General features: G+C 44.7%; 1 protein-coding gene across 2 annotated transcripts in view; it reads left to right on the top strand.

The window, feature by feature from the left end:
- The window catches only part of ESRRB (estrogen related receptor beta), a 179,706-nt gene that overhangs the window by 72,596 nt on the left and 87,075 nt on the right, over positions 1 to 20,035 (top strand). Inside the window, exon 1 of one of the 2 annotated variants that reach the window (XM_069783827.1) lies at positions 14,910 to 15,302. The exons of the other annotated variant lie outside the window; for it this stretch is intronic. Coding sequence (XP_069639928.1) covers positions 15,253 to 15,302 — 50 coding nt within the window. The 5' untranslated portion in view covers positions 14,910 to 15,252. Of the gene's footprint in view, positions 1 to 14,909; positions 15,303 to 20,035 lie in introns of those variants that run through there. 2 annotated transcript variants of the gene reach the window in all.

Below are 20,035 nucleotides of genomic sequence, written 5' to 3'. Positions count from 1 at the left end.
GGTACTGTGGAAAAAATATGATCGTGTAATTAAGGGCTATAAAATAATGCATATGTGCATGAGGGCTAAGAGTATTTCTCACAAATAAAAACAATTGTAGCATTTCCTAATTCTTGACTTCATTTGTAGCCTGCCCTGTTTAACATACAGGTTTTTTGTTTGTCATTGTTTCACGGGTCCTGTCATGCTTTGCAGATTTATGTGCTGTAAGATGGTGTTGTCCCAGCCTCTCCATTTGGATTAAGTGTTGCCATTTCATGTAGTTGCAGATCAGCTAATTGCAGGCAGTCAAAATCTACTCATCTTATATATTATGTATTCCACAAGTTGTAACCTCCACTGAGGTGCAGATTTGTGTGAGTGAGAAAGGCAGATTTGACCATCATTTGCCATCATGAGCAAAACTGACACGCAGATGCTGCTGTTCTTAATAGTGAAGGAGTTGGGGATATTTCAGATCCTAAAACCCACTAGCAGTAATTAAAACAATAAAACCCCCAGTAATTTTCCCATGCAGCAATATGCAAGAGAGGAGAATGTCACAAGGCTATGAAATGACTTTAAAATTCTTTGCTGTAATGGGTGGAGGAAGAATGGCAAAGCTTAAGCTCCTAGCAAAAGTATGCAGAAATGTAATGCTCAAAATACCTAATTTTAAATAACCACACTTTTGATGACTGATTATGTGCATGTTTAGGAACAAATATATGATGACTGTAATGGTAATAGAGTAGTGTTAAAATCTATCAAGTTGAGTGTTAATGGTGCTGGGATGATCAGTGTCCAAACCTAATGCTGGTTAACCTTTCCATGGCATGTCTGGTATTTGCTATCATTCCAAGGGAGAATGTTATCAATAGTACAAAAAGTGGAGCTGTGACATGTACCCCATACGTTTTGTTTGTGGGCAGTAGAATTGTCTATTGCAAATGTCTAAGAAACGTAGCATAAAATCTTTTTCTCTTATATTTTCCCCTTCTCTTCCCCATTCACAATCTCAAAGACTGGAAGAAGAATTAATTGGCCTATTTAGGCTATAGAATGTGATCCCCCTCTCAAGAATAACTAGTATCACTGTTGGCCAGTTGACGACTTGGAAAGCACTGGTTCCCACATGTGCTGCAGATAATGGTTCATTCTGGAAATGAAGTAAGCCAAACCTATCAAACACATTTTAACCTGTGTAAGAGACTGAATGAGTGTCCTTTGTGCAGTGGTTTAACTGCTCAGTTTTAACAGTTTCATCAGACAAATGTATTATATGGTTTAAAGAGGACAGAACAAAAAGTGATGCCAGGGTACCCAAGAGCAGGAACTCTGACAAAAATCCCCTCAGGCAGGGCCTGGCACTACTGGCCAAAGGAGAGAGGAAAGGACAATTAAAAAAATACAACAATCTGTTCTTGTAGTGGTCAGACAGCAAGATGCAGCACGTGTGCTGGGTGGGAGCCATCAATGAGAGATGGTTTCCCCATGGGATATGCAGACCTGGACTATCAAAGTAAGCTGGGGCTGGGACAAACAGATGTTATGCCAGACACGTCAGCAGAGCTAGTCTGTTTTGCATAGGCGCCTGATCTTACTTGGCATGCTTTAAACTCTCTTCTGAATCTCAGGGTGCAATATAACCATTATGATTTAATCCTAACTGCTCTGTTCTCCACGTATGATGCAACTCTGGGGTATTACTTCTAGCCTACACAAACGGGAAGCCGAGGCACAAGGTGGCATGTTGCCAGGTGCACAGCTCCCAAGTGTGCAACCTCAGTCACATGCCTCTGCTTCCCTTCGATGAGAGAAGGAAGAGAGGCTGTGGGGGCACTGCATTACCAAAGTGAACAGTCTTTCCCTGCAGGTCTCTTATTGACAGAGTTAGGCAGTGTTAGTGCCCCAAAACTGATGTTTTGAAAACACCATCCTAAGGCATCTCTGCACAACAGGCACTCTGCCCTCTGGAAAACAAGCTTAAGACAGAGTGGGGAAAACGAACCAGAACATACAGGCTAGTGGCCCCCACTCCACTCTGGCAGTGCAGGGGTAAGGTCAGGCCTTGACATCACAAAAACTGCGTGTGACTGGAGAGTGTGATCCTAACTGTGCTCAGGGGCAGGCAAGTCAGAGTCTCGCTCTTTACAGACCTGCCAAGCGGAAAATGTTTATTTGCTGCTCTGGATCCATGATCTAGGAGAAAAGAATTAAAGTGATTTAACCTCCAATGTGAGGAAAATCACCTGACTGAGCAGGACGCAGAGGACAAATGGGACAGGGGGCCTTACCTTGCCCAGCCAGGAGAGATGGGGAAACAGAGGTGCGGCACAGGATCAGATTCATTAATTATTATTTATTATTAATTTTCTAGTTTTTCCCTTGCTCGGATTCCACGGTTGCTGGAAATAAAGGCTCCTCTAGCTGTCTGGGTGCATCTGTGACATTGACTCTGTCTTTGAGATGGGGAGCACCCTCTGGTGGTTAAGGATAATCTGACATTTCCTGGGATTGGCACCCATCATCCCCGCAAGCTGTCAGTTAAACTGGGTGGGAGGTAATGCTGGCTTTTTGTCACTGCTGGGATGGGTGTTTGGGGAACAAATGCTCTCTCTGACTTTCTAACCCAGGAATCTGAGTTGACACCTTGGGAAGCCTTTTTGCCCTGTGAAAAAGGGTGCAAGGTGTGTGTGTTCTCCCTGCCCTGCTGTTGGGCATAATGTCACATTCAGCCCCGTCTTGCTTTCTCCTGGTGAGAGGGCAAGTAAAGCTCAGTTTGCTTCATTAGTTCCCAGTGGATACAAAATCCAGCCCTGGGTCTCTCCCTAGTGACTATTGTTCCCTGCCTCTGCTCTTGCTCCTGTCTCCCAAAAGCACTAGTCTTGCACACAGAGCTCTCCCCAGTTCAGCTCTGTTTGGATTTGCTGTGGTGCTAAAGCCAGCACAGTACAGTCCCTTGCAAGGAGCACAGGAATTCAGCTCAGGTTTCCCTTCTCCTTCCCTAAATGGATTAACAGGCTGAGGGGATCGTCTCTGCCTGCCTGACTCAATCTTCATTAGCTAACATGTTTCGCCAGCCGCAGTCACATCCTGGTCTGGAGAGCTGTTTGACAGGAGCGGATTCTGGCCCCAGCCTCCCACAAAGGCTGTTGCATCTTCTGAGAGGGTTTTCTTGATAGCAAGGCTCTGTGGGCTGCCCTGGGTGCTAGGGATGTAGGGCAGGAGTGCTGCAACATGTGCATCGTTGCTCTATGCAGTGTTCACTTTACAATAACTAATTTGCATCCCCTGCTGTCTGAGAGACCTGGATGCCTATGTAATGCACATGCTGTACGAGTGTCAGAAAACATTCTGTGTCTCTGAAGGTGCACCCACGTGTGTTTGTTTTCCCCTCGTGTTTTCCAGCCAAGGAAGGATCCTGAGTATATTGAGATGTCCCTGAAACTTCTGTTAGTTGGCTGTCGCTTCTGGATGCTTTCTTGGGTGCTTGTAGGTAGTCAATCTGAATGCAGTATTTCCTAACAAGCTGTGTGCAAGCAACTGACCCTATCTCCTCAGCCTCTTCTCCTCCCTGCTGCTTTGTGGTAGTCGTTAACGGGGGTGTTGCACCCTTGCACAGGGAGTCATTTATTTTACAAGTGCTGCTGTTTCCTCAGTCCAGAGAAGATCTTTTTTACACAAGGAAGCCATACACTTTAAATTGCATGAATTTTAAAACAATCCATTTAAACTAGTGAAAATCCGAACTGTGAATGCTCTCCTGCCAGTTTGAGGATGCTTCATCTTTGCTCAATAGATGTCTAAACAGGTTTAGTTTCAATAGTAATGAGTGCCTTTTGCACCAGCTTAAGTTAAGTTGTACCTTGAATTATATTGCAGTAACATTCTCATGCAAAGAAAGCCTGCAAGGAGAGGAGGTGGACACTGGGCGTCACTAATACCAAATGCCATTGGGGATGCCTATGCCCCGTAGTACGGAGGTATTTGGTATCTGTGCAGAGGCCTGAGTGTACCTTAGCAGTAAGAAGAGGCCTCCTCCTGGCTGTCAAATGCATTTAAATGGGTGCAGATTAAGCCCTCTATTTCTGCAAATCTAAGACTCTGTGAAAGCTTGCTACAGAAATTATTGTGACTGAAAAATCTCAATAGGAAGCGTTTCACAAGGAAGCAAATGTTCTCCTTTTGTTTTTGTAGCCTGACCATTGTGGCGGGGAAAGTTGGTGTGCCAGGCTCTGAAAGCAAGGTCAACTGGCCAGGAACAGAATCAAAATGGACTTTTTTTTCTTTTGGCAAGTTGGAAGGGAAATAAAAAAGGCAAATGAGCATGAAGGGGCAAAGGACACTGCAGACTTTGGAGGATTTTAGAGCCTAAAGCTGTATTTAGCAAATTAAGGGATGAATTGAATTTCCCAAACAATGTGTGTTAAAGCACACAAATGAATAACCCCAGCACTTATGAACTAGCAGTGTATTTGATTTGGCCCTGTAAAGATTCTCAAGCCACAAGTCAATAGTCAAAGCAGAACAGCTCCCCAGAGAGCCCTGGGTTGTCTGTGCTCTAGCTCTCTGGGGGATGCAACCCTCTCTGGAGCACTGCCCTGTCAAGGCTAAGTAGCTATCAGTGCCTAATGATGTTCTTCCCAGAGTGGGAAACAAAGGTTACACAGACCCTAAAAATGTAACCTGTCTCTGAATGGGCAGCAAAGGAAGTTTCCTTTGAGACACCAAATAAGACCTGCTTCATTGAATGGAAAAGGGATCCTTTTTATATTGCCCTTCATTTGGAGGAACATAGACTGGGAGAACAAAACTGTTTTCATGTATTTACAAGTAGCAGGAATCAGTTTATGTGTGGGGAGGAGGCAGTCTGACTTATGACTCACTGAAACACTCTCACTGTTAGACTTTGTGCCTTTTTGATGTTGAGGCTACCTTGGATCACTGATCTTGATGAAGATGATACTCTCTTGTTCTTCAGTCCTTTCCTTTTCAAAGGTTTCCCAAAGCACTTTATGCATTAATGAGTTATTTTGCTACCACAACAGGTTTTGCAGTAGCTTGAATGGCACAAAACAATGTACTGATTTGAGACCAGAATTGAGGAAGAATATCATTGCTGGGGAGTAATGCAAGATATACTAGCAGAGGCAGAGCAGGAATAAACTGGGAATGCTGAATAAGATGTGTCTAAAGCAGTAGTTCACTGTCTGCTCCTGCCCTTTTCATCTCAATCTCTGGCATCTCATCAGTAACGAATTGCAGGGAGACACAAACTGACACAGTGCAGGCTGTACCACTCACATAATCTGTTCAGTCCCCATCAGTGACCCTCTTGTAACACTACTCTTCTGCAGCATCTTCCAGCGAAAAATTCTGGTGGCATTGGGTAGTTGCCAAGCCCTGGTTACCCTTTGTGGCCCTCTGACCAAAGCCAGAATAAGAGGATAGTTGCCAGATCTGTCTGACTGGGCAGATCTGTCTGTCTTTACAGCTCTTTTTTAGTGAGTGGTGAAATGTCAACTCTGAATACTGAAGGGAACTCTGTGATTTTAGGGAATAACTCCGCTTTATCCTCCAATTTTGGGAAGCAATAAGAAATTGCATCAAGAAAGACACTACTGTATCTTGAAAAGGAATTATTGATACGATATCAAGAATTCTATATTTCCATGCTGACTTTTTCAATTGACATATTTCCTCCTGTTTAATCTGCTAGTCCTTCCCTCCCCCTTAAGTTTAGAATGTTTAGATGAGCTTTGGATACAGACTAGACTGACATGCTTTCTGTGCAGTTAGGATCTGGTTGCATGTAACTTCAGGGTTGCTTTATCAGCTGTGGATTGAATTGAGGATGTCTATGGGGAGTTTCAGGTCTTGGTTTTCTCATTGGAGGTCCTTCCATCAGGCAGGTCTGTTAAATGCTTGCTGAGTCCCTAGAGACACTTGATCTGTGTTTAAAGGGAAGCAGCTGAACGACGAGAAGAGAGAAACGGCTGTGTACTCAAGTACTATTGCTCTGAAGGGATCTTACTGTAAGCTGTGCAAAGCTTGCATGGCAAATCTGGGTGCCTGGGGCTCTCAATGTGCTCCATCCCAGCAGACACCTGTGTGATACTCTTTCTGGCCTTTCCTTCTCTGAGAAAGACAAGTTGATGGCTCCTGCATGCTTTGCGCATGAACTGTGTTTAATTCTCCTGAGGCCCAGACCAGGAAAACCTCTGGAGGATTCCAAGCAGCACCTGCCTCCTGCTCCCCACTCCTCTTAAAGCTTCCCCAGTGGAGGCGCCCGCTCAGGGAGAGCAGGAAGTCCATAAATAAATAATTTCCTCTGTCTCTCCTTATCAGCCCAAGGAGCTGTGATTGCTCCTGAATGCCTGGGTTGCTTTCTTCTTAATGGCTTTTAAACCAATTTCACCCTCACCTGATGACCCAGCTTCTCCTCCTATTTTTGGAGGAAGAATTTCTTCTTTTAGAGAGAGGGGTTTGGGGGGTATTTGTATTGTGTCAAGAGTTTTGGCTGAGGTGAAGTAGTATAGCAGTGCAGGTGAAGCTACAGTTTACTGGTTCTACCAGGCTGCCCCATGCCTTATTCTGACAAACCTCTGCAGGGCACTTCACTGGGTACTGCAGCTAGCATTGACCCTTGCTTGAGAGCATTGGACACATGTGATGCTCATGGACATCCCACAAACATTTAATAACTCTTACACCACTCTAAGACACTGCACTTTTTTGGATATGTTTTACTGTTGGGAGAGCTAATCGCTGAGACATCTGAGTGCTTATCCTTTGTCCCACAGCGTGTAGGTAAAAGTTTGGGAACGTAAGTTAGGAGTGCAGGCTCTCACTTGTCTGTTCAGCTGACCTACAGCATCTCATTAATGGGTATTTGATAGCTTGCCAAATATTTAGGGCTTATATTGGTGCTCTTGTTTGTATATATGAACTGTAGTAGCTCAAAAAAAAAAAAAAGCCTTTACATAGCAAGTGTATAGTCAAATCTAAAGGTGCTTGGTTTGTATCCTAGTGCAACCCCTGGAGCTATTTATTGCTCATCTGATGGGTGTCATCTGGGTTTGTCTATGCAGAAGTATTCTGTATTTCTGGAAGTATTAATACTGCCTCCACAGGCAGAATGTACCTGCTGCGTAGTAGGACGTGCAAGGCACGTTCTAAACATCCTTACAGTGCTGCTCAGGTATCCCATGTGATGTGTACTAGCACAGCCTTGTGCAGGCCTTGTTGCAGGCCAATGACAGTGCCCCACAGTGCCTTTGGAAGAGGCAGTAGTCTAGCTGGGTGGAACGCAGCTGTCATGCCTTGGGTTATAATGCCAAACGGGCTGATTCAACCCAAATGATTGTTGGGCAATCAAGGCTAATGACATAAATTTTTTTGTTTGTTTTAACCATCGTGCTTGACCAATCAGTTTAATAACTCTCCTCATTATATGAGTCCCTGGAAACAAATTGGTCTGTCAAGGTACTCTTGCCTGGTACCTTCTCCCTCAGAAGCAAAGCAGGGCCATCCTGGGTACCATGTCATTGGCTGCTTGGCAGACCTCTGTATTGGAAGCAGTGACAGTCTTTCTCTCTTACCATCTTCCTTCTATCCTGCTTCTGTCTAACTACTTGTTACTCTGAAAAAGCAGTGGGTTTAACAAGGAGAAGTGCTGTCCCCAGCTTGTATGGTTCCCAGGACAAACCTGGTAGCAACAACTTCTGGAAGTCATAAAAGCCTACCGTGTGCTGAGTTGCTGACCACATGAGTTATGAAATACTGCCAAATGTTGAGGGGCAAGGTCTAAAAGATGCGTTGAGTACTGCTGAGTTCAGCTGACTGTAAATATTTAATGGAAGTTTGGTATGTTCAACAAATGAGCAGAGAGGGGAAGCATCGGTAGTCTTTGATCATCGCTAAAATAAAGGTATTCAAGAGATGAGCAAAAGACCAAAACTGGATTTTCCTTTGTAAGCACTGCGGAGACCAAGGGGACCTGTTGCTAGGAGGCTGCAGCACCAAAGTCACCCTCAGACCACATGGGACTGAGATCTGAGTTTGCCTTTACGATGATACTGAAAAGTAATCTTTCCTAATGCTGCCACAGAAACGGCAAAGCTGGCAACACATGACTTTGAAGGATGAAGGCATTTTTGCTGAAATCCAGTGACGCATGTTCAGGTTCATCAGGAGAAGGCTTTACTGCTGCCCACAACTGCCTCTGTGCCTGGATCTCTGAGAAACTTAAAGACTTGGAATTCACGTCAATAAGACCTTTTCAAAGACATCTAGGGATTTGTACTTCCACACATGAGAGAGATTGCCATCTTTTGGAGTACACAAGGCTGCATAACAGAAGTAGGACTGAGCTAGTGAAGCTTCTCCTTTCCTTGGCATAGAAAAGCTTTTTTTTTTGGTAGCCAGCATCTGTCTCCTTGTGACTGGCTACCTTCTTGATACTATATCTGCATATATTGTGTAGCTAAAGCAGACATGTTTATATGGTCCTGAGTTGCCCTGCCTCTTCTAAATGACGTTTTTTGTTATAGGCAAGGATTGTTTTTCTTGTTCTTTTTCCATTTCTTGTTTGAAAAAGTACTACAAAAACATGATCATTCATGGTCTGTAGGCATAGCGTTTGAATGTTAATGACTTGTAGACAGAGCAGTGATTTCCTAATGTGTTTTACTGCAGGTGTCTGAATGAGATACAGTTGATGGAACTCAGAAATTAGAAGTATGTTAAGAAGCTTGGGATAGGGTTTGTTGGCAAAGCTGTCTAATCAAATAATCTGTCACACCAATTTGCTCTTGTCCAGAAAGTGAAATAAATGTAGTTCAAGTCATAAATAAACTCAGAAGAGAGTTGTGAAAAAAAATCTGTATTGTTGTTCAAACACTAAAGTTAGTACAGAACAGATCTTCAAAATGGTTGTGTACTTAACCGAGCTGTTTGGAGATCCAGAGCAGAGAAGACTTGCACTTGTTGTGCTGCTGATACAGCACGTCAGAAGGAAGCTGGCTTCTGTCATGTCTGGCTCTAGCTGAAACCTGTAGCCCCTTACTGTTAGAAACTGGAATATTCTGAGGCTGGAGAAGGTGACCAGGAGAACAGTCCTGATCATCTGATGATCCCTGCTTTTACTAGACTGTTGTGTATCAGGTTTCCTAAGGTCACTTGGGACCTGCAGGTTCATCTCACTGTTAAATACTTTTGCATAGATCCACTGTCGGTGAGCTCCTCTGTATTTGGCCTGGCTGACCTGGTGAAGTCAATAGTCTTCTATTGACTGTGCCCAGATGAAGGTTCCTGCAGGGAAAGGAAGGTCTTTAATCCTTGCTTTCTTCATCCCTTCATCCCCTTCTTCCCTGGATGGAAAAGTCCTTTCACTACTTTGCTGCTTTATAACTGCCCACATCACTTTCCAAAAGGACTGTTACGTACTCAGAGAACGCAGCTAAGAGGAAATTGCACACTTACCCACTGGTTTTTGTCACATCATAGTATTAAAACTGTAAAGTCTGGGCCACTGCAGCCACCTCATTGCTGTTGCTGGAAGGTAAGTTATTTTGTATGTGTTTAAGTTCCTGTTTCCATCACAGACTTGGAAAAACTACTCTCCATCTTCACTGCCTAGCCCTCAGTAGGCATGTTCTCTAACAGTAGTAACTCTGAAGCATTTTGGTTCTTTAGGCCCCACTCTTCTTCTGGGTTGAGACATTTGGCATTATCGATGCACATGCCCAAAATGTTTCAATTCTTTGCTTGCAGCATAACAGTAAGTAACTGTTAGTTCTCCTAAGAAGACACATATTTCTTTTGATCAGTTCAGTGAGTAAGTTGGTACTGTGAATATTAGGGTCCTGAGGTGATTAGAATGCATGGGCTTGGAGTGCATGGGCTTGGAGAGAGAAGCAGGAAATCATCTCCCCAGATTAGAGGAATGAACAAGTATCCCCTGTTCTCCTGACCTCCCTCCTTGGCCTTTTGCAATACAATACTTGAAGCTAGTGTACCGAGGTAGGAAAGCTAAAGGTGAAAAGATGCTGTTTGACTTTATATCCAATCTCAGGACTCCTAACATTGTTGTATCCAAGCACAGAACTTAATGAAACATCACATTTGGGGGACAGAGAATTCTCATTCAAAGCAGGGACAGTAAGGGTTAAGACACTTGTATTCAGACTTGCTCTGCTACAGATATGCTCAGATTGATCTGGGGCAAGCCACGTAACCTCTTTATGATATGATTTGGCAGTCTATAGGTTGAGAATTATAACATAGATGTTTTAAAGACTAAGTAATGCTTGAAGCATGTCTAAGGATGTTCAGATGGGCAGTTATTTAAAAATTACAGTGTGAAAACTATTTCCTGCTTAAATAGATGTTGAGCTTCAGTGGTGATGGTGGTGATACCTTTTAGATGGAAGCAGATTGTTCATAAAGCCAATTAGGGTTTTTTTGAAAAAATCTATTGGAGTTTGGTAGAAAACAAGACATTGCCTTTGATGGGGAGAGCAAACTGTTTTGTTTGGGTGTAGTAAGGGAAAACAGAATAGAGCCCAAAATGAAGAAGGCTGTTTTGTCCTCATGGATAGAGTGTATCTGGGATAGCTGTTTGCTGTGGAAGGGAGTGTGGGAGAGGTGAAAGCCTACCAGTGATCAGGGACCTGTGCTCAAGGGACCTAAGTTTCTCTCCAGGGTTACTAGCCTTGCAAAGCAGAGCGATCAGGGCATGCAACACAGTGACTTGTGTGAAGTCCAAGCAGTACTATTGGCCTCAAAATGTGGAAGGGTTGTCTTCTACATTCGTCACAATAACCCCTCTGTAACTGTTATTTCCTTAAATGAGAAAGGGGCTGGGAAAGGTCTGTTGTCATTGAACTCCTCTTTCCCTAGCAGGCAAGATAAGAATGTGTGTACACAAGTCTGTTCTGCCCAGCTTAGGTCTCCTAATTATTATGTATGGTTTTTGCCCCATGCAGATACCACTTCACTGACTTCCTTTGTGAGAATACAATAGTAGGGCCTTCATAAAAGGGAAAAAAATCCCAAACCCCCAAAAGTAACTAGATCTCTCCCTCTGCTGCATTTTCCTTATTCACAAAAAACTAGACTTATCAACAAGTGAAATCAAGTTTGTTTGGCATGATTTGCAGGTTACTCCAATATTAGACCAAATGAAATTTCTGTCAGTCAATCAGTCAGCTTGCTGGAAAGTTGATCATTATTCCATGATAAAAGTTAAAAAAAAAAAAGTAAAAACTTAATCTATCAAAAACAGATTACTCATTAAAGAATGGGGGAAAAGTCTCCAAAGAAAGTCTCTACCTGTCATCTCTTGGAAGAGCCGGTAAAAGTAGAGACATGTCTTTGCAATTCTTGCTCTTTTTCTGGGGAGGATAGTTACATGTCTCAAAGAACTGATACTGGCTATTGCTCCATCAGCCTATAGCACTCCAATTGTGCTCTGTCCGAGGCTAACATTGATGGAAAGTCGTTGCTCTGCATTTGGACCAAGTATGAGGAGAACTGGTGACCTCAAAAGCCAGAGGCTGCCTTATGAAAGTCATCCCAATGGGTAGCACTTACTAGAGCACCTGTGGGTATGCTGAGCTCAGAGGCCACAGACTGAGTGGCCAGGACTGTTCCTGCCCCTCCTGCAGTGAGAGAGGAGCAGGGTTCCAGGAGAGAGTTCCGGGGCAGGATTTGGTCAGAATTGCAAACAAAGGCTGTGCTCACAGGGCAAGCTAGTGCTGCTGTTGCATGTGCAGTTCTGCCTTGTACTTGCCCAAATTGAGGGTTTTGGCTTCCAGATCTGCTAGCTTAATCTTATAGTCCTTTCTAACCTCGTCCTGGTACTTTTTTAAAAAACACACATATTGGAAGGCTGGCCATGTTGAGATCAGTGTTTCCTTCTTTATTCTTTGGGGGGAAGAGGATTTGGCTAAAGCTGTGAGAAGAGCTCAGCAAGCACTGCGTGCAAAAGAAGGTGAAGCCTCCTGAAGTTCCAAAATCAGCCTGCAGGACTCTTGTCATCTTTCTTGGGGTATTCAGGTTGCCAGATCAGGCCCAGCCAGCAGAGACTATTCCTTCCTATTCTTCTCGGAAGGGAAGAGCCAGGCCTCGGCACAGCTGCTCTTAAGGCAGGGGAAGCTCCATTTGTCCATTTGCACTGGGTCAGAAGAGATTAATGTTACATTTCTGCACCACTCTGTAAATACCCACCTTACCCAGGCAGTCCTCTGTCAGCAGCCGCCCATTTCCAGAGTACAAACCCACCATTGTACTGTCTATATCAGTTAATTCAGCCCTGTGGACCTTGTGCCAGGCAATCACATGGCTCCCTGCTTGCCTCACCTCAGCCTGGATAAAAGTTAAAAGTGCAAAATTAAAACATCAGCTATTGGGAGAGTAGGACCTGACTGCCAGGCCATTCCCACACTGGTCTCCCATTCATTGAGAACCCACACCAGAGCTAATCTCTGCACAGTCAGGATCCAGCCAGGGTGCATCTTTCTGGAGAAAATTGTTTTCCGTCCAAATCAGCTCACTGCAAACACTCTGACTGCTCTTGAACTGTAGCCTGCCTGGGCCCTGACCCTGTGTGCCTCCTCCAGCCTCTCTTGCTACTGTGCATCAGGAATCTTCTTTATGAGGCAACTAGGTCATCAGTGAGTCCCTCTCTGACCTCAGATTTCTTTTGGAAACACACTGGTGCTGGTTTCATCCTTCTTGCCTCTGCTTGGGTCAGGTGTTCTCTGATGTGGTCAGTGAGATTCCTTGTTTAAAATCTTGGGCCCCACTAATGCTAATGCCCTACTAAAGCTCTTGTATTCTGTCTCTTCAACATTTAAAGCGTCTTAGGGTTTCTGCTGGGCTGATATATCATGTAAGTGTACAAATGTGTATACGCATATGTTCCATTTGTATTAATTCTGCTTCCTAGAAAGACGGATAATCTAAATTTTGTCACCTGCAACATTCAGGTAATCAGATCCTGCTGTACTCTTAATTCTGCTTCCCATTTTCTAAACTAACCTGTTTTCTGTGCCATCTTCATGTGTACTTTTCACCATAAAAGACCTCTGTTTTGTCATCCTTAGGCTGTCCTGTCTTAAGGATAGTTGATCAGAATCACACAGCTTGTCCCCACACAGCCTGGGGACACGGTAGGGCATACCATTAGTTTGTATGACATTTGTTAAGATCTCTGGTAGAGGAGGTAGTGAGGAAGTTGCACTGATAGACTTCAGTAAAGCAAGGACAGTTTACACTGGCTGCGAATTTGGTCATTCCTCTTTTCTGAATATTTTCAAGTTTCTACAAATACTGATTGCATGAAAAGTTGTAGCCTAATTTAGTCAGTCTTTATTGCCATGTTTATAGCTGAACCAGCCTGCATTTTCTTCTATGCTGTATCACCCCCCTCATCTGAAAAGCTCTGGTCTGCCCTTTGCTTCTCCCGGTGTTGTACCCTCTTGCCTCACATTAGATTTATATTAAGGTATATCCTCTTAGCTTCTACTTTTTTGTTTTTGTTTGCCTGGCATAAGAGAATGAAGCTTTTATCCAGGTGTGTTTGTGCGTATTTCCTTTTAAAAAGGCCTCTAGTTCTTATTTATCTGTTAAGGATATTTTTATATATGTGAGCAGTGGACATCTAAACATGAAGTAGAAGCACAGGAGAGAGACAAGAGAGGTTTGCTTGAGTGGTTTGGAAGGTGGAGAGTAGGTAGCAAGGGACAAATAGACCCTGTAGGGCACCTCTGTGTGAGTCAGGCTTTCAGTGCAAGACTGTGTGTGGTAGGCATGTGCCCGAGTGGCTTGCGTGCTTATATGGAGAGGGATCTTCAGATAGGTATTGGTACGTTGCTGTAAATATGCAGTGGAATTCTATGAGTGTGAAAATGTGTGCGGCAATTGTGAAAGTACACTGACTTACAGCAGCCAGTACATATGCAGAGCTTTGAAAACGTGTCTTTCAGGAGGCTAGTTAGTTGTGTGTGCCAGTTTTGATGTTTGTGAAGACTTCTGAGGGTCTACAGCTATGGTTCTTGTGCCTGGAAACATGCGCTGTTAACCTGAGTGTCTGATTCTGATCTCGCGTGCCAGGATTTATTCCAGTGCGGTTTCATAAGCTGCACTGAAGTGACACCTGAATCCCACTGCTTTGAAATGGGACTCGGGCACTCTTCTGCATGCATGCGTTAGAGTTTGCGTGTGTTTGGGAAAGCAGACATCCGAGCACGGCGATTAGGCTGTGTCAGCGTGAGACGCGGGTCTGTGCATGTGCACCCAGTGCGCGTATGTGGAGTCATGTGTTTGCGTGTAACGGTGCCTGTGACACGCGTGTGCAGAGTGGGGCGCCGGTGTGCGTGCTGTGCGTGTGGACTGCTGTCTGGGTGGGCAGACGCCCCCCGGCGTGCCCGTGCGGGGCGCGAGCAGATGTAAATAGTCCGTGGGGCACCCTTCACCTCGGGGTTTTGCTTAACCCTAAACTCTGCGGCCGCTGCCCACGAGAGGCGGATCAGTAGGAGGGAAGGGGAGCCGGCGCTGCCGCCGGATCGTTCCCGCGGTGGGACCGGGCTGGAGCTGCGATTTCGCGTCGCGCGCTGCCGGCGGCCCCGTCGCCCCAGCTGCCGTGCCAGGGCCAGCCCGGCTTGCGGCCCGCCCGGCTCCGTGCGCGGCCGGGGCCGCGTGGCCCCCACTCCTCCGGCCCCGGCCCGGGACGCCCCGCCGCCTGGCCCGGGGCGGAGGGGGGTGCGGCGCTCGCCTGGGCCGCGCCGCGCTGCCGGGCGCGCTGCGGTGCCGGTGCCGGGTCCGGCGGCCCCCCCCCGGCCGTGCCTCCCCCAGCCGCGCTCCAAGCCCAGCCCCTGCGCGGGAGCCAATAGCCGCCCTGCCGTCTCCATCCGTCTCCCGGCGTTAAAGCTACAGCGGGGCTCGGGGCGGCGAAATCCCCCGTGGCCGTGTCCTGCGCGCCGCCCGCCGCCCGCCTCCTGCCGCCGTCAGTGTGTCCGCACGCGGGTGCGGGAGCGGGAGCGGAGCGGAGCGGCGCGGCGCTGCCTCCCCGCCGCCTCTGCCCCGCGGCCGGGCTCGGGCCGGCTCCTCTTCCCGGGGCTCCCCGCCCTCCCTGCCCGCTGCAGTTTAGTTGTTCTCTCCTGCTTTTTCTCTCTTTCCCTTTTTTTTCTTTCTTTCTTCTTTCTTTTTTCTTTCTTTCTTTCTTCTTTTTTTTCTCCTCCTACCGGGAATGCTCAAACTGGACTGATGGACATTTCCGAGCTGTGCATCTCCGACCCGCTCGGCTACCACAACCAGTGAGTGTGCGGCGGCGGGACCGGGCGGGCCGGGGGCGGGCTGGGACCGGCGCTGCGTCCCGCTGCGGGTGGGACGGGGCAGCGACCCCGCAGTCCCGCTGCCTCCCTGCGGCGCAGCCGCCGGCCTCCCGCCCCCTCGGGGCACCGCGTGTGCGGGTGCGTGCGAGCGGCCGGCGGCGGGCAGGGCGACGCGCACCTCCGCGCGGGCAGGTGCGGCAGAGTGCGCGGAGGAGCGCTTCGGGGGGGGTCGGTGCGCTGGCGTGTTTCTTTCTTGCCTTGTAACTTCTCCCTCTAACGCTTCATCTCCTAGGAACAGGCAGCTAACACTGAGCACTGGCAGTCCTTTCTGCGCAGCTTTACTTTCCGTCTGCGCTAGGATTTGTATGAGATGAATTACTAGGTGTCTCTGAAGAGATGTGGATATAAAATTACACAGAGTAGATCCGCTGAAGCACTGTCTCTGATAAAAAAAGTCCGTTTTTCACCTGCAATGCCCTATGGAAATTTAGTTTCCCACAGCTTACTCTTTGGATAGCCTGCCCGGGGAAAGAGTGGCGCGAGCCGGAGGGCTGGCAAGCAGACATCCCGAGCTGGGACCGGTGGCTGATACCTTAGCACCTGCTACTGCTCTTTGTATTCCAAAGTGGGCTGTGCCTGGTAATGCTGTGTTTAAAATCACTTCAGCATGTCAAGTTTGGTTTGATCCTTTTGGGGGAAGTTAGGAAACAAGGCAAAATCTTCTCAGCGTTTGCAACCGGCTGACTGGAACAATTAATTTTAAATACATTTCTCCTCTCCGGTAAATCTCACCCTGAGCGGAGTCCTCTTTTGTGTGTTTGCATGTTAATCTATGTGTCACCTATGCAGGTTCTGTGGTGTCATCAGAGGTGGGCGTGAAGTAATTTTGCCTGTTTCATTGCTTTTGTTTTAATAACACATTGTATTTGATAAAATTAAAACAATTAAAACCAAACAAAAAGCCCGCAATGATACTTACCCCTCTTTCCCCATTACAACTGTCTTTTATTTGTCTTTCTGTCTGTTGTTTCCTGATATTCCATCTGTCCTTACACTCATTTCTTCTTTCCTTAATCCCCTGCTTCCAGCAGTTTCATTAAAATGAGACTTAGTATTGTTAATAGAAATTAATAATCTAACCCATGTGATTTTCTTTTCCCCACTGGTGCTTCACTTGTGGCTGCTCCATTTTGAATTAAAAATAAACAAACAGTTTCTTAAGGGAAATGTATTCTGTATGCTGCTGGGAGTCTTTTAATATTAAGGCAAAAAATAGAAAGTGCATTTACCTTCGTTACAAAAGAACAAAATGCCACAATCAAAAGCTAGATCTTCATCACTTACTCTATTGTCTCTTAACTTTTTCCTTTTATTTTTTCTACTTTTGGAATTGAGAAAGGGAACTCAAATAACATGAAAATAGTAAGAAGTAATCTGCATGTTGTATTACTGTTCACTCCTTTTACTTTTCCATGGGCTCTCAGTCAGCTCTCAATAATGTCAAGTGCACCTTACCCATATTCACAACTCTTTAGCCGCTGAGTAGACAGATGAAGGTGGCCCTGGGGGAAGTGCCACTGAGCCCCTACGGCTTTACAGTAGACTGAGAATGCTGCTTTTTGAGATGAGAAACTGTTGGAGAGCTCTTTGTTTGGAGAAGTACTTGCCTTGGTTCTGTGTGCCAACTAATCTTCTCTTTAACATTGTTGAGGTTGGGGAAGAGAGACAGAGAAATACAATTTAAAATATCTCAACCTCTATTTTTCAATCTCTTTTTTTAATTTTCTTTTTTTTTTTAATTAAAGGAGTACAACGATGCAGGGAAGTGTGGCTAAGTCTGGAAAAAGTTATTGAGAGAAGGAATAGATGTGAGAAGCCTTAAAAATACGGTATATTTAAAGGTATATGTGCAGTGTGTCAAGTACTGATTTGATTTACATTCTGGTTTTGTTAAGGTTAGACTTCAGATTGCATTCCTGTAGCTGAGGATAAAAGTTGGCCCAATATATATCCCTTTAGCCATTTTTTTCTCGCACTGTAACACAATTATATTGTGAACATATAATGTAAATACAGGTATTGCATTTGTGTCTGTATCGCTACCTAGCTGTGTGAGCATATTATCCATGTTGTACTGATTTACTCTTCCTACTGCTAGCCGTTGAAAAGATTTTAATAGTTATTTTCCTTTTTTTAAAAAAAATACTGCTTTTAATTATGTGGACAGCAATTTTTGTCAAATTAAACCTTAAATTAAGAGTGAACTTAAAAATATTGCAAACTGCCTCTTCTTGTTTAGTTGCTTGTTAAGCTATAGGAAAAAAATAGGAGGAAGAGTAGAATATAGAAAGAGAAGTGGATGTGGTCACTCAATACGTGATCCATACAGTTACCTGGAAACTGTATTTCACCTCACCATTATTGAGAGAGAGAGAATGAACAAGAAAAAGGGAGAGAAGAGGTGACTCCCTTCACCTTGGAGTTTAAGGAGAACTTAATTTTTCTAACAGTCAGACCCAAGAAGAGTCTGAACAAAAACTAAGCAAAGGAACTCGTTGTCCCTAATCCCACTCTTCAGGTTTTGGATTTGTCTTCCTTAAGCAGTGAAAGTTCCCTTTCCTTTGCCTGTGTGTGTTGATCTGAGCGATTACACCAGGAACCTGCGGAAGTTCTGGTCAGCGGGTTGTGTGATTTCCCTCAGTGTAGGATCTTTCAGGGAGAGTAAGAAATTTCTTCCTAATTTTGACCATCTGTGCATGTGTCCTAAGGCAGCATATGTATTTAATTTCTTGCATAAGAATCCACTCTTTAGCAACAGCTTACTACCTTTTAGTACTGACCTCTGAGAAAATTATTCCTGGGGTAGGGGATGCATGTCCTAGGAAGAAGCTTTTTTATGAGTTTGAATTGGGAAACTAACAAAGACAATGATTTGTACCTGCAGTTTGTCTCTCAGGTGAGGGCATATGGCGAGAATACATTAGTTACCCTGTACTGACAACGTCTGTCTGCAGTACAGCAGGAAGGGAATGCATGTGCAGACACCACAAATGTATACTCTGACATATAAAAGATGTGATTATATTCACACACAAACATGCATGCATCTGTAAATATTTATGTGTAGGTTTACGCACATACATATATATGGTCATACCTAATACTGGTGTTGCGTCTCTCTCATATGCAAACCTAAGGCTGTTTCAAGGGAGAGCGAAATACGGCATTTTTACTTTTCTATATTAACTTCCACATCCCAGAGAATTTTTTTCTGCCTAGTTATAGTTGCAACTAGAAATGTTGATAGGACTGCAAAATTACCATCTCTGTTTCTAATTAATATTCTACATGACAGACAGAAACTGACCAAGGAACCATCATGAAGGGAAAATAAAAATCATTGGCAAATGAGGGCATCCTGCCAGATGCTATGTCTCTTACACTGTTTCCTCTGATGTACAAGAAACACACGTGAGTCATTGATCTGATAAAATGAAAATTGTTTTATGAACAGAAGGAAAAAGTTGAAAAGAATAAGTGATATATTTGATAGAGAGATGGAAAGGTTTAACATTGGAATTTTAAGTCAATGAAGGAGCAGATTCCAGACCCTGTGGCAGAGAATTAACAAAGTTGTTGTCACTGACTCTAATGCACAGACTGAGGAAATGTGACTTGATTTCAGAGCTTACTGGAAATCTCCATATTCCGTGAATGGGAGGAAATCTGAGTCAGAGAAGCTGAATGCAACTGTCTGCTCTGAGTATCTCTGAAAGTCTGGGATAGGGAGGATTTGTTTGTTTTATTGACAGAATAAATTGAAAAACCTCTGTAAGGGAAGTGGCCTAGTTACTGGGTTCCTGACGAGGTTCCCATCATAGAATGGGGTCTTGGTACACTAAGCTTATTGAGCACAAGGCTGATGAGGAAATTGGTACCTTTAAAGTATTTGTATTAACTTTTCCCTCCTCTTCCAATTCCACTTGTAAAAGTAAAGATGATCTAATAATTATCAATTATTGAGAAATATGGTAAGATCAATATATTTAAAAAATAGGATTTTTTTCATTGTATTGATTTGAAGTGATCAATAAATATTGCATTTAGCCTGAGAGGGGAAAGACTTTGGAGAGATTGCATCAGAGAAAGTTGCTGTGACAGAGATTTCACATCCCGTTTTCTTCCTCTCCAAGAGAACGTTGCTCTACTCTCCGTGTCCCTTCCTTTCCGCTGTTATTTCCCAGCCCCGTTTCTGCACTGTTACTACTGCTCTGAATTTCATGTTGCCTGAAAACACCCGTATTCTTCAAGTAATTTCAGTTCAATAAGAAGTTTTGTCCACTGCGTCAGTGGGTCTCTTTACTAAATTTTCCAGGGCTCAAAGCATACAAACTCTCTTAGAGAATGGAAGAAGGGAGGAGGTAAAAGGTTTAAACCTGAGACTGGATGAACTTTACAGGTTCTGTTGGGAGCACGGTGGAATTTCTCCGAAGAGTGTAAAATGTCTAAGAGACATTTAATTAAGAAAAGAAATGTAAAAGTAGAAAATGATGGTGACAAATCTTGGACATAAAAGCCAAAATCCTTTTCCCAACTTGTCCTTCTAACTTGCGGTCCTCAGTTTAGGAGTTGGGGATCATAGCAGCAGCTAGTGTTGCACGGCAGCGATTCCACTGTAGATTGCAGAGACTGGGAGATTCTTCCCAGCCAGACCT

Source organism: Haliaeetus albicilla, chromosome 5 (genome assembly GCF_947461875.1).
Source record: "Haliaeetus albicilla chromosome 5, bHalAlb1.1, whole genome shotgun sequence".
Classification (NCBI taxonomy): domain Eukaryota; kingdom Metazoa; phylum Chordata; class Aves; order Accipitriformes; family Accipitridae; genus Haliaeetus; species Haliaeetus albicilla.
Note: the sequence above shows the minus strand (reverse complement) of the source record. Positions and strands in the feature narration are given on the sequence as shown.